The sequence below is a fragment of the Astyanax mexicanus genome, chromosome 13 (genome assembly GCF_023375975.1).
Source record: "Astyanax mexicanus isolate ESR-SI-001 chromosome 13, AstMex3_surface, whole genome shotgun sequence".
Taxonomy (NCBI): domain Eukaryota; kingdom Metazoa; phylum Chordata; class Actinopteri; order Characiformes; family Acestrorhamphidae; genus Astyanax; species Astyanax mexicanus.
The window spans coordinates 14356026-14370740 of NC_064420.1; the positions used below are offsets into that span (position 1 = coordinate 14356026).

Below are 14715 nucleotides of genomic sequence, written 5' to 3' on the forward strand. Positions count from 1 at the left end.
AATATTAAACAAGCAATCGATTATTCACACTGGATAGGGACCCTCATGTACAGTGCCGCTGAGCATTAACAGTTTAAAAGGGATTAAAAAAATATATAAAAAATAGAAATAAAAACTGACATTTATTATAGACGAATAAAATCTATACGTAAAAAAGGAAAAATAGGACCTTTTAAAAAGATCATAAAAATTGACATAAAAGGTAAAAAAATTATATCTTATGAAGATATATATTTAATGATTTGATTAATAAAAGAAGAAAAAAAATTTAAATGAATAAATATAAAATATAAACTCATTAAACATTCGTTTAAAATAACCCAGGCTTTCTGCAGAATATTCAAAGTTTCAGTTAGTTTCAGTTTCAAATCATGAAAACAGCTCACCAAAACCTCAAACTATTCTTTATATTTGACAATATTTACTACAGGTCCTTTGCTTGTACTTACAGGCCCTTACTTATTTTTATTCAACTGAACTGAGTTTCATATTATCTGTAGCCTCGCGCTGAATTCAGCTCCGCGCTGCGAAAGAGAGCGAGAGAGAGGCGCAGCGCATTTTGTCCGATTTATCTTTATTAATTATCAGTACATTTATTAGCTTTAGTAAGTTTAATAGCACTAATTTTACTACACTTCTCCGACCTTATTTATTAAAACGTTTATTTTAGCAGACAGAGGTTATTCTGCGCGCAATGCCACGGGCTGCGCTAAGCTGGCTTTGCGTGGCTAATATTCTGGAGCACTGGACGAGATTTTAATTAATAAATTAATATATTTATAATTTTAATAAATTTGCCCTGGCGAAAAGAAACGAATTATAAAATATAGTTTTATATTTCTGTGCATGTTTTAAGTTTTATATAATTGACGCGGGCAGCACCAGAGGCTGACAATGTGCTTTATTTTTCAGATGTAATAGCAAAGTGAAATAAAATAAATGTATGTTTGTCAAAGTTATTTTCTCTTTTAATTTTTCTTTTCAAAAACTCCAGCTATTGACTGAGAATAAGCATCTGTTGAAATTCTTAAACAGCAGAATGCCTGTGTCTGCTATATTAAGCTATAAGTCTGTGTACCGAACATAAATATAAATCCTTATAACTGACAGAAATAAATATGACTAATAATAATTTATAGTTACTGTGCATATTTTTGGGAAAACAGGTCGTGACGTTAAGAAATCGGCCCGCAAAACAGCTCACACTGTGAGACAAGCGACCAAAATTTCTGGCATGTCAGAAATCCCTGGTCGCGTCCGACTGCCCATTCGCAGCTCGTATGGGCAATAAATCGGACATCGCTTCCCCTCTCACACTGCACGACAAACGACGCACGATCAAGCTAAAATTCGGCCCAATCATGAAATTCAGTCGCATCCGACCAGATCGGGCTTAAAATCGGGCTAAAATCGCACCGTGTCCGCCTGGCTTAAAGATGTTTTTTTACCTTTAACTTCTATTACTTTTGTACTTCACTATTGTAAGTCGCTTCGGACAAAAGCATCTGTTAAATGTAATGTAATGTTTAAAGTCACTATGTTTAATGGAAATCTGTAGATAAATTAAATCTATTGATAAATACCTATTTATGAGAGTATGTGCTGAAGTCTCTGTTTCCTCTGCCAGAAAGCTGCAGCGTATCATGGAGGAGTTGTTGTTGACGGAGCTGGAATACGTACGCTCTCTGGGTTACATTCTGACTCACTACGTCCCCCTGCTGACCAGACCAGACGTTCCTCCAGACCTGAGAGGCCAGAGAGGACGAATCTTCGGAAACCTGGAGAAACTGCACGACTTCCACTGCCGCTACTTTCTGCAGGAGCTGGAGTCATGCCGGGGGGAGCCGCTGAGGGTGGGCCGCTGCTTCCTCAGACATGTGAGTCCTTCTTAGCTTCCTCCACATAATCACTATCCATTACAACGCTGCTGAATGTCCTCTACAGTTATGTTGATGTGATAATACACTAAAGCCGTGTTCTTGTATCATTTTGCTTGTGTTTTGGATGCAGAGAGAGAATTTTGGGTTATATGCGCTCTACAGCAAGAACAAGCCCCAGTCAGATGCTCTGGTCCAACAGCATAAATTCTTCAAGGTGAGGAAATTTTGTAAGAAAAGAGAGAGAAAACTGGCTATATCTTATATGACACAACTGAGGAAATGAGAAACAAGTTTTGTTATATTAACTTAAGTTTAGCTTATAGAAGCACCTTTCTTTTACTTACATTTACTGGACACTTTAATAGAAACACCCCCCCCCCCCCCCCTTGTGCATCCCCAGATTTCTTTTTCATTAGAAACACCCCCTAGTGCTTCGTTTCCCTGGTCACTTTACTAGAATGAACCCATTGAACATCCATTCAGTGGCCAATATATTAGAAACACCCCCTAGTGCTTACACTTAATGGCAACTTAAAAAAACCTCCCATGTGCTTCTACTTATTGGTCACTTTATTAGAAAAACGCCATTAAGAAATTCATTCACTGGCCAATTTATTAGAAACACCTACCTTGTACTTCCACTCACTGGTCACTTTATTAGAAACACCTACGTTGTGCTTCCCCTCACTGGTCACTTTATTAGAAACACCTACGTTGTGCTTCCCCTCACTGGTCACTTTATTAGAAACACCCACTTGTTTTCTACATACCGGCCGCTTTATTAGAAACACCCCCTTGATTCCTACTTGCTGGTCACTTTCTTAGAAACACCCCTTTGTGTTTCCACACACTGGCCACTTTATTAGAAACACCTACCTTATGTTTATGCTCACTGGCCACTTTATTAGAAATACCTCCCATGTGCCCCCCACTCACTAAACACTTTATTAGAAACACCTTCTTGTATTTCTACTCACTGGTCCCTTAGAAACACCTACATTGAATTTCCACTCACTGGCCACTTTATTAGAAACACCCCTTGTTTTTCACTCACTGGCCACTTTATTAGAAACACCCCCTTGTATTTCCACTCACTGGACACTTTATTAGAAACATCTCCTTGTGTTTTCACTTACCGGCCACTTTATTAGAAACACACCTTTGTGTTTCCACTCACTGGCCACTTTATTAGAAACAACCCTAGTACTTCCACTCACTGGCCACTTTATTAGAAACACCTCCTTGTGTTTCCACTCACTGGCCACTTTATTAGAAACAACCCTTGTACTTCCACTCACTGGCCACTTTATTAGAAACACCTACCTTGTTTTTCCACTCACTGGCCACTTTATTAGAAACACCTGGCATGCGCCTCCACTTACTGGCCACTTTATTAGAAACATCTACCTTGTGTTTCCATTCACTGGCAACTTTATTAGTAACACCCCTTGTGTTTTCACTTACTGGCCACTTTGTTAGAAACACCCCCTTGGGTTTTCACTCACTGGCCACTTTATTAGAAACACCCCCTTATGTTTTCACTCACTGGCCACTTTATTAGAAACACCCCCTTATGTTTTCACTCACCGGCCACTTTATTAGAAAACCCTTTCCATGTGCTTCCACTCACTGGCCACTTTATTAGAAACATCTACCTTGTGTTTTCACGTACTGGCCACTTTATTAGAAACACTCCTTGTGTTTTTACTCACTGGCCACTTTATTAGAGACACCCCCTTGTATTTCCACTCACTGGCCACTTTATTAGAAACACCACCTTGTACTTCCAGTCACTAAATACTTTATTAGAAATACCTTCTTGTGTTTCTACTCACTGGCCACTTTATTAGAAACACCTACCTTGTGTTTCCACTGCGTGGCCACTTTATTAGAAACAGCTGTTCTGTTCTTGTGTGCAGCGTAAGCAGCTGGAGCTGAGGGACAGTATGGATCTGTCCTCCTACCTGCTGAAGCCGGTTCAGAGGATCAGTAAGTACAGTCTGCTGCTGCAGGAGATGGTGGGGGAGTGTGGACCAGGACAGGACTCAGAGCGTCAGGAGATACAGGCCGCTGCCGAGGTCATCCGCTTTCAGCTACGCCACGGCAATGACCTGCTCACCATGGACGCCATCCGCAACTGTGACGTGAGTCAGACGCTCCTCAGCTCTGTTAACACCCACACTGTAAACCTTATGAGTTAAGAGAAAACTGATTGCCTGGAACCATTTAAGTTGTAACTTAAAACACTTAAGCTGAAATTATATACAGAACTGGGCACTTCTAAAGTGAATTAAATGAACTGTTCTTATTCTAATTAAGTTGACATTACTCAAACAGCAGTCTTTAAATATGGACCTTAAATCCAGTATCCAGTCCTGGACTTCCTTGAAATCAATGGACTTCCTCAAAATCAACAAAATCCAGGGCCGGAAACTGAATTTTAGGTCCAGATTAAAAAAATTCCACATTTTAATAAAACAAAAACTGAAAAGGATGACGGCCAAAAAGTATTCAGCCCCCTTTACTTATATTCCCCTAAGAAAAAATCCAGTCCAATTAATTGCCTTTAGAAGTCACTTAATTAGTTAATAGAGTCCAGCTGTGTGCAATTTAGTCTCAGTATGAGGCCATTCATCTGTGAAGACCTCAGTGGTTTGTTAGAAAAGACTAGTGAACAAACAGCACCATGAAGACCAAGGAACTCACAAGACTGGACAGAGATAAAATTGCGGAGAAAAATGGAAAAAGTATTCTACAACTGCAAACCTAACAAGACATGGCTGTCCCCCTAAACTGACAAATCAAGCAAGCAGAGCACTGGCCAGATAAGCAGCCAAGAGGCCCACGGTCACTCTGGAGGAGCTGCAGAAATCCACAGCTCCGGTGAGAGAATCTTTTCACAGGACAACTACAACTCATGCCATCCACAAATCTGGCCTTTATGGAAGAAAAGTGTTAAAATAATTTGCCACAAGCCATGTTGGGGACCCAGAAACGAAGAAGAAGAAGGACAAAGTTTAACATTTTGGCCTAAATGCAAATCGCAATGTGGGGCAGAAAAGTAACCCTGAACAATCCACTGTGAAACATGTTGGTGGCAGCATCATTCTGTGGGGATGTTTTTCTTTAGTAGAGAAAGGGAAGCTGTTCAGAGTTGATGGGAAGATGGATGGACCTGTTGGAAGCTGCACAAGACCTGAGACTGAGAAGGAGATTGACCTTCCAGCAAGACAATGACCCTAAACATACAGCCAGAGCTACAGTGGAATGGTATATATGAAAAAAATGCCCATTGAGCATCTGTGCAAGACTTCCAACCTGGCAGGGTTGAGGCATATGTCAAAAGACTTGTTCTACTAAGTATTGGTATAGGGGTGCTGAATACTTTTTTTAATATAAAACAATACATTTAAATTTGTGGTTTTAAGGTGACAAAATGAGAAAAAGTTCAAGGAATACTTTTGCAAGCAACTCTATACAAAGTCTTTAGTCCTCTCTAAAATGAGCTTTTTATAGTCAGTCTTTGCTCCTGTTTTTGTATTTGTATTTTTCATATATTTCTAACTCTTTCTCATTTGGGGCTGTACCTTATACTGTAAGGTCAGTTGTGTTCCTGCTTGGTTGATGAGTAACTCCTGCATTTCTTTTTGTAGGTGAACTTGAAGGAGCAAGGCCAGTTAATTCGTCAGGATGAGTTTTATGTGATTTTCCGTAAGAAAAGAGCTTTGCGCAGAGTGTTCCTGTTCCAGGACCTTATCCTCTTCACTAAGATGAAGAAAACTCTTCGTGGAGATGAGGTTTACGTCTACAAACAGTCTTTCAAGGTGAGCCAAACAAGACCTTTTGGCTTCTTTGGAGATTTTCTGCTTAATTGCAAACCGGTGACTAGAGATTATTTTACACCAATAGTTTAGAGAAAAGTTACACATACACTAGCATACACTGCCATGCCAAAACTCGAAAGGTGTTACTTTAGGGGATGGCCACTGGTCACTGTGCTCATGGCAAGGTAAAGTAAATAAGGGTAGTTGGAAAGAATAATACATTTCATTTCCAAAGTTGTAGGGGCATTTAACATTCCTCGATCCACAGTGTCACATGTTTACAGGAATACATCATAGAAAAGATTACCACCCACAGTGGACAGTGCAGTGGGTGGTAATTATCGTGCCTGGTGGTGTCTGTCTACAACTGTCTGTGCGACAGAGAAGAAACTCAAGCAGCATTCTATGGCTTTCATGGGAGATGGCAAAAATCACGTGACATGATGTTAGTTCCTGTCACATGACATGTAGCATGTCATAGCATGTCAGTGTAATTTTATCTCACTCCAAATGCAAAGTGTGTATGGTATATAAATCTTTAAAATTCTTTAAATTGTTTTTAAAAAATGTGATGCATTGTAAAAATTAAAAAAATTGTAAAATACTGTGTTTTATAGAAATGTACTCAGTTTTTTCACAGTAGTGGTGAATGGAACCTGACATTTAAAGGTCAAAAGGTAATAAATAGTTGAATTTTTTTTTTCTAAATAAATACACAAATTAAATATAGGCGGAAATATGGTTAAACCAACAAGACCAACAAATATTGAGCTTTTGTAAAAATGTAATATAATACTGAAGCGTAAGGTTTGCTAATTACAAATTGCAATTTCTGTGGCCCAACGGCTGTGCGAACCCAATGCCAGGTTCACATGATTCATGATTCATGATTTTAGCCCAGTTTTTCAGTCGCCAACGGTTTTTCGTTGATCGCCGACAAAAACTTGCTCTGAGGCAAATCGATAATCACTCAATGTTCGCGCTCACTCAGTCGTGTAGTGTGAACTACTGAAAGACGTTTGCAGAGCTGTAGCTGACTGATCTCTGACCAGTCGCAGACGCCCAGCAAATATTCAACATGTTTAATATCTGACTCAGTCGGTGACTGGGAGGCAGGAGCAGCAGAGAACCAATGGTCCAATACACATCATAGCCGTTTTTGGAGATTCTGACCACTTTCTGTCTCCTCTGTTATACCATTGTTTGTGAGTCCTCTATGAATGGGGGTAAATGCTAAAAAAAAAAAAGCTAAAAAAAGCTAAAAACTTAAAAAAAATAAGAAATACAAGTAGTTCATTATTAATTTTAATTTAATTTTAGAAAGTAGAATAATGCTTATATATTTCCTGTATATTTCAGTTTATCTACAGACAACACAGGTTTTACACTTTAAAGCACTAGCATTACTGCTACTATGAGCTGATTGGTTGGCGAGCTGATCCTGGAGAGGCTTATAAGGCTTATAACTGGAGTTTAAAACGATAGAAAATGATGTCTGCAGTACTGAAACACTGAAACTTTTAATATAGTTCTGTATTAAGGACATGAGTACACAATTCAGTATAAAAATGACCAGACATTTTTTTTTTGTTATTTGATTAATGTGAACCCATGTCATGTTTGACTCACTGCAACTGCTTAATGTGCTTCTGGAGAGCAGCCAGGTGAGTCGGCAATTTCCCACAGTGAAAAAATTGTGTAATTTGTGACCCTGTGTTGCTTATCAGTCATGTAGTGTGAAAGTCTCAGCAACTGAAGAACTTTTAGGCGATTACAACACAACCAGTCGTGTAGAGTGAATTTTTTAAGCAGTTTTTAGCTGACAATAACCATAAAATAAAATGTAAAATTTTCTGCAATTTCAGAAATGTTTGTTATACAGATATATCACTGTTAAATACAGTTATTACAGTTTTTTATAACTGTAAAAGAAACACATAAACACAAGTGATATTTTGTAATAGTGCAGCACCTAATACTAAATGTCATTTATTCCATTTGAAATGCAGACGTGTGATGTAGGACTGACGCAGAGCTGTGGGCAGAGCGGCCTGTGCTTTGAGATTTGGTTCAGGAGGAGGAGAGCCCAGGACACCTACGTACTTCAGGCCGAGAGGCAGGACATCAAACAGGCCTGGACTGAAGACCTGGAGCAGATCCTGTGGGAACAGGCCCTGAAGAACAGAGGTGACACAGAGAGGGAGACATCTCCTGAGTTTGGCTGCTATTATCAGAACCAGAAGAGAGTGTAAATCTGACTCAGTAGGACATTTGCTTCACAGAGTTGCGGAGACAGGAGCGCGTGTTCATGGGAGTGGCTAGCAAAGCTTTCATGGACATCCAGCCCAGCGAGGGAGCGATTCAGGACAGAGCCATCACCGGCTTTCTGCCAGGAAGAGGTAACATAAGCCAAATGCAAGGGTTGGACAATGAAACTGAAACATCTGGTTTTAGAGCACAATAATTTATTGTGGTGACGGACAGTTCTGGAGGAAACAGGAGAGTTGAGGTGCACATTGAATTCTGCGTGATTTGGGCAGCCGTGGTTTTATGTTTTTTGGATACAATCCGGGTTAGCACCCGAACATCATTTTAGGACAGCTTCCTCTTACAGCGTCCACAGTTAATCCTGTTGGATGTGGTTCGCCCTTTTTGGTGGTATGCTGACATTACCCTGGATACTGTGGATGCTCTTGATGCATGAGAAAGACTTGCTGTCTTGGTCACAGATGCGCCAGCAAGACGTGCACCAACAATTTGTCCTCTTTTGTCACCCATAATGTTGTGTGCATGGCAATATTTTGAGCAAAACTGTGCTCTTACCCTGCTAATTGAACCTTCACACTCTGCTCTTACTGGAGCAATAATGTGCAATTAATGAAGATTGACCACCAGGCTGCTCCAATTTAGCCATGAAACCTCCCACACTAAAATGACAGGTGTTTCAGTTTCACTGTCCAACCCCTGTATATTACTACTTTTTCTGAGACCTCTCCCAGAATGTGATTCGTTCTAATAACCACCTTGTTTATTCTGACCCCTTTCCGTTACTGTGATTGGCTCTAACCACCACCACATTTATTTAGAGATTTTCCTTGACTGTGTATTGATGTGATCACTCTGGTGCTTGCTCTAAGACCTACCTCTGTCTGTTATTGCTTCTAATCATATTGGTATTTATTTTGAGACAGTTTTTGGTTTTAATTTTACTGTTGCTTGTTGTGACATCCTCTCTTATAATTATTGGTTTAAATAATCACCTTTGTTTAAATTCTGACACTTATTCCTGACTGCGACTGGAGGTTCTAATTACAAATTTTTGGAGACCTCCCCCAGACTGTCACTGGTTCTAATTACAACTTTTTCTTCTGAGACTTACCCTAAACTGTGATTTGTTCAAATCAGCACTGCATTTTTGAGTATATTTAGTTTAATCACCACTTTGTTAGTTCTGATTACTAATTAATTGTAATCAAACTGTTGTTTTTGCTGAGACTTCTTTCTGTATGTGGTTGTTTGTTCTAAAAAGATTTTCTCTAATTACCACTGCGTTTATTTTACTGTTTGTTCTAAGGGCTCCCTCTGACTGTAATTTTTTCTCAGACCTCAGTTTAAATCACACTGTTCTGAAACCTCTGTCTGACTGTGATTGGTTCTAATCACACTTTTGTTAATTTTACTCCTCCATTTGCCTGTGATTGGTTCTAACCACCCTATTGTTTGTTCTAAAACCTCTCTCTAAATGTGATTGGTTCTAATCACACGTTTTTTTTTGTTCTGAAACCTCTCCCTAACTGTTCTATTGTATTATTTAGGTTAATATTGTACAAGTTGCTAACATACTTAGAAAATACGCTTTTGGGAAATGCACCCGACTGTGATTGGTTCTAATTACACTGTTATTAGTTAGTTAGTTAGTTAGTTAGTTATTTTATTAGTTAGTTAGTTAGTTAGTTAGTTAGTTGTAGAATTGAAACCCTATTATTCCTTTGCTCTCTCAACATATTAAAGTTTCGGAATTGTGAAAATTGTTTTATTTATGTATTATTAAATCCATAAATTCATTTCTTGTTTTACAGAAATCGAAGGATTGGTGAAAACACCAAATCTACTGGTGTCCAGCCTTCATAAAAACACTGCACTGCCAAGGCCTGAGTCGATAGTCTCCGGCAGCAGCGCCTCAACCTCAGGCAGCCAATCGTCTTCCTCCTCTGGCCGAGGATCACTCTCCCCCAGCGCGTTCCACGGAAACCATGTTCACGGCAGCAGCCACGGTTTATTCTTACCTTCAGAAGCCCTGAGAGAAGATGATCATCAGAGCCACCTGACTGGTGCGTGTGTACAAGTCTCTAGCATATATGCTTGAACATATTAAAAATGTACCTGAAGGTGTTTGTCAGGAACTGCTGGTTTGGAGGATCATTTCCTACCGTTCTGCACAACATTCAAAATAAGTGTCCCCTTTGTCCAACATAAGGTGACTCCACTTCATAAAGCTGACTGAGATAACTTTGAAGGATCTAAAATATAAAACATATTACAGTTTAACACCTTTTTGTTTGCTAAAAAATTCCAGATGTTTTTTTTCATAGTTAGTTTGATTTTTCATTGAATTAATCCTTTAAGCTCTTAACTAAATAGAACACCTGCATCTCTCTCACCCTCTGTCCGTCTGTTTTCACAGTCAGTACTGAATATTCAGGAGAGTGTTCTGGAGTGTGCAGCAACCGGGGTGCGTTCTTCACTGCCCCAGACTCTGCTGCTACCCAGCCAGCACCACCCATGACCCACCTGCACTGCAGAACACCTGCCCTGCCCAGAAAAACCCTTCAGTACTGACTAACCACCAGCCATTCCCTCATAACTCAACCCCACAAAGGTCAGAACACAGGCATACACAGATAACCACCTCCTGGTTTCTACACCTATTGTTCTTTTTTTTAAGCTCCACACTTTGTAGTTCTAAAATTACAGATTGTAGTCCTGTAGCTGTTTCTCTGCACACTTTATAATCTTTCTTTCACCCTGTACTTCAATGTTCAGGACCCCACAGAAAAGAAAACCACCACAGAGCAGGGTGCCTATCTCGTTGTGATGCTCATTGCTATCTTACACCTCGTAAACAGTCTAATTTCAAGACTTAGGTCTGCGTATTTTAAATAGCAAAGACGCTTGTGAATACATCTAAACTGATGGGTAAATTTCTGGCATATTGCTATCTTGGCAACGGAAAACACAGGTGCGCCACTGACTGATTTGAACCCTGACAACAGTTAAGCGTCAGACGTTCACTGCCATCTTGGCAAAGCAGGTGGGCTGAACAACTGGCAGGCGGGTGCATGCACCCCTACTCATTACACACACACAACTTTGACATCAAAAACAAACAGAATACAGAATAAAATAGAATTGTTTTCCTGTAAATTACCTGCTTGTGCACCTTCACAGCGTGAACGCGATGGTCAGTTTCATCTGCTGAGAAGCACATAAGCACTGCGCCATTAAAATAGCAATCCGCTAAAGTCAGTGCATACCTGAAAAAATAAGAGACCACTTAAAAAATGATGAGTTTCTTTGATTTTACCAAATTAAAAAACCTCTGGAATATAATCAAGAGGAAGATGGATGATCACAAGCCATCACACTGCTTGATTTTTTTTGCACCAGAAGTGGCATAAAGTTATCCAAAAGCAGTGTGTAAGACTGGTGGAGGAGAACATGCAAAGATGCATGAAAACTGTGATTAAAAACCAGGGATATTCCACCAAATATTGATTTCTGGACTCTTAAAACTGTATGAATATGAACTTGTTTTCTTTGCAATATTTGAGGTCCTAAAGTTCTGCATCTTTTTTTATTTTAGCCGTTTCCAAAAACACACCCATGATTAATTAAGAGAATTAGTACATGCCTTTTGCGCTTTTTGAGTTGCGTAAGGAGCTGCACTGTGCCTGGTTGACAGACAGCTCGCCTATAGATGGTTAAAATAGCGCCCCCAGTGTTTAAAAACACTGCAGCACTACTGTGTTTCATCCCCTCATACCATTTCTTAACAAAAACCAAGGCACTGAAAATTCTTATTTTAATTTAATTTTAAGGTCAGGTACATTTAAGTCATTAAGTTATTAAGATAGAGCCTTTGGTGTTTATATATTATGTAATTATTGTACCAAATAAAAATTATATGCAAAGTTTAATTGCTAATCTCTACTTGTGTATTTCAGGTGAACTTCTGCTTTACAGCCATATGACTCCAGAGATGAGATGATAAAGCCGTTCACACGAGAACTGACACAACCAACAACAGCGTGCAGGAAAGAGATAAGACTGATTCAGCTAACTCATCTTCAAACTCAGTGACTCATAATTGCAGAGCAGCTCTAGAGAATCTGCAGTGCCACTGAGAACCTGGCTGGGAAATGGGGAAATGTTCATATTTCGTTAAATATATTAATATATGTGAAAATATATTTATTTCTGAAGTTTTTCCTTAAAGGTGAATATTAAAGGTGAAGTATTTTCTGTGCCTTGGTTTTCAAGAAAAAATGATTAAGTATATGCAATTATGTTTTTTTTTTATTTTTATGTTTTATTGATGTTTTTTAATGTTACATGTTTAATGATTGATGTTATACGTGACTCTGTATACAGTATTATTAATGCATGCCTAAAGCATTGCATGGACTGAGTTAATGCAGTATTATTATTTAAGATGTTCAGACTAATAATAATAGTTATAATAAAAATGTGAAAGTGAAAATAAAAAATGCAACTGTGAAAATGAGTGAGTTGCCATTTCCTCATAACTGAAATCAAGTTCACAAAGGTCAGAGAACAGACGTACACAGACAAAGCATAACAATATGACTACTTTCTTGTTTTATCATCTATTATCCAGTTGTTTTAGCTCCACTGAACTTTTGATGTACTAGTGAATCTCCAAAAAATTGAATATCATTAAAAAGTAAAACTTTATTTCCATAATTCAGTTCAAAATGTGAAATCCATATATTATATAGATGCATTACATAAAGCGTGATCTATTTTAAGCTTTTATTTCTTTTATTGTTTATGATTATAGCTTACAGCCAGTAAAAATCCAACAGTCAGTATGTTAGAAAATGAGAGTATTATATAATATAGAGACCAATTGGTACTTTTGGCAGTGTGGGCAGTGTTCCAAGTAATGCTGGAAAATGAAATATGAAAGATGAAAGATTTTGTGGGAAAACACTGCACTGACTTTAGACTTAAAAACTTAAAACACAGTGGATCAACACCAGCAGATGACATGTCTCTCCAAACCATCACTGATTGGTGGAAACTTCACACTAGACCTCAAGTAGTTTGGACTGTGTGTCTCTCCACTCTTCCTCCAGACTCTGATCCCTTGATTTTCAAAATGAAATGCTAAATTTACTGATGATCAGTGTTGGTTTGGAGAGACATGTCATCTGCTGGTGTTGATCCACTGTGTTTTATTATCAAGTCTAAAGTCAGTGCAGTGTTTTCCCACAAAATCTTACAGCACTTCATGCTTCCCTCTGCTGACAACTTTTATGGAGATGTGGATTTCATTTTCCAGCAGGACGTGGCACACTTCCAACACTGTAGAAAGTACCAATTGGTCTTATGTAATACTCTAATTTTCTGATATATTAACTGTTGGGTTTTTACTGGCTGTAAGCCAAAATCATCAACAATAAAAGAAATAAACACTTTATGTAATGCATCTATATAACATACAAGTTTCACATTCTGAGCTGAATTACTGACATAAAGTAACTTTTCAATGTTATAATACATATTTTTTAAATGCACTAATAGTACACTTCATAGATCTATAATCACAGCCTGTTGTTCTTCTGTTTCTGTGCATATTTTACCATCCTTTTTTACCCAGTTCTTCAAGAGTCAGGACCCCACAGACCAAATGCTGGTATCAGAGGATGACGCACATCAATCAACCATGTACCATGCAGCTTGATTTAGCTTGATTTACCTTTTTTTTTTTGAGTTACTAACTGAGTTACTTCACTATAAAAGTTACTAGTTACCAGGATAAGTAACTATTGCATTACTTTTGTGTTACTCGCCCCCACACTGCAGCGCTGCAGCGTGTTGCTGAAATCTGACCCCTGCAAAATCTGGCTCTCCTTTGCACAAAACCACCGACTGTTAAACTGCTGTAGTGGAAACAGTGCGTATAAATAAATTAACAAACACGAAAATGAGGGTATTCAATGTGTAATTTCAGTTTGTTTTTGTTTTTTCTTTTAATTACTGTTTTTATTAGTTTTTAGTTAAGGAGAACTTTCACTTTCAGTTTTCGTTATTTCGTTCCTGTTCGTAAACAACAATAATACTTGGTTACCTATGGTAATTATCATGCCATAGCTTTATATAAAATACAAATAGTATTAAAAAACAGATGATTACATCACAGACTGTTCCCTGGAGACCCTGGTCTGGCCAGAGAAATAAAAGTCAAAGTATCCTGCTATTTAAAAGAATGGAGAATTAATAACAATAATAATCTGCATACTAGAGTTTAGATTGTCTGCCCGAACCCGAGACTGAAAGCGAATTTGGGCCGGCGAGAATTTTTACCGCTTTCCTGGCTTCAGCTGAAGAAAATGGTCTGTGGCGTAACATAGAACTATGTTCAATGTAACAAATCACACTGTGAGTTTTGTGCCGATCCAAAAGTTACAGCTCATCCGCGCGTTTATTTCAACAGGGTTTTCTTTATAATTCGTAATTTTGATTGAAGTTTCGTAAAGTTTTCGGAGTCAATCATTCAGATTCAGACACCTGGAGAGATGTCTGGAGGGGCGCGGGCGTAGCGGGGGACATGCAGCACGCTTCACTAAAAAAAAAAAAAAAAAAAAAAAAAGAAAGAAAAGTGCAGTACACGACCGGGTGGCGCTTCAGCCGACTTGCAGAGACCCAAGAGGAGTTTGAAGATGCCTTGGACAGTGTTGTTCCAGTTCACAGCTTTTCTGAACTAG

At 38.6% G+C, this 14715-nt stretch overlaps 1 protein-coding gene across 1 annotated transcript in view; it reads left to right on the top strand.

The window, feature by feature from the left end:
- The window catches only part of si:dkey-65j6.2 (uncharacterized protein KIAA1755 homolog), a 41956-nt gene extending 29471 nt beyond the window's left edge, over nucleotides 1–12485 (top strand). Inside the window, exons 16-24 of the mRNA XM_049462964.1 lie at nucleotides 1628–1877; nucleotides 2011–2094; nucleotides 3800–4024; nucleotides 5534–5704; nucleotides 7714–7891; nucleotides 7987–8103; nucleotides 9784–10035; nucleotides 10389–10583; nucleotides 11929–12485. Of these exons, the coding sequence (XP_049318921.1) occupies nucleotides 1628–1877; nucleotides 2011–2094; nucleotides 3800–4024; nucleotides 5534–5704; nucleotides 7714–7891; nucleotides 7987–8103; nucleotides 9784–10035; nucleotides 10389–10543 (1432 nt within the window). The 3' untranslated portion in view covers nucleotides 10544–10583; nucleotides 11929–12485. The remainder of the gene's footprint in view (nucleotides 1–1627; nucleotides 1878–2010; nucleotides 2095–3799; nucleotides 4025–5533; nucleotides 5705–7713; nucleotides 7892–7986; nucleotides 8104–9783; nucleotides 10036–10388; nucleotides 10584–11928) is intronic.
- Nucleotides 12486–14715: the final 2230 nt, after the last annotated feature.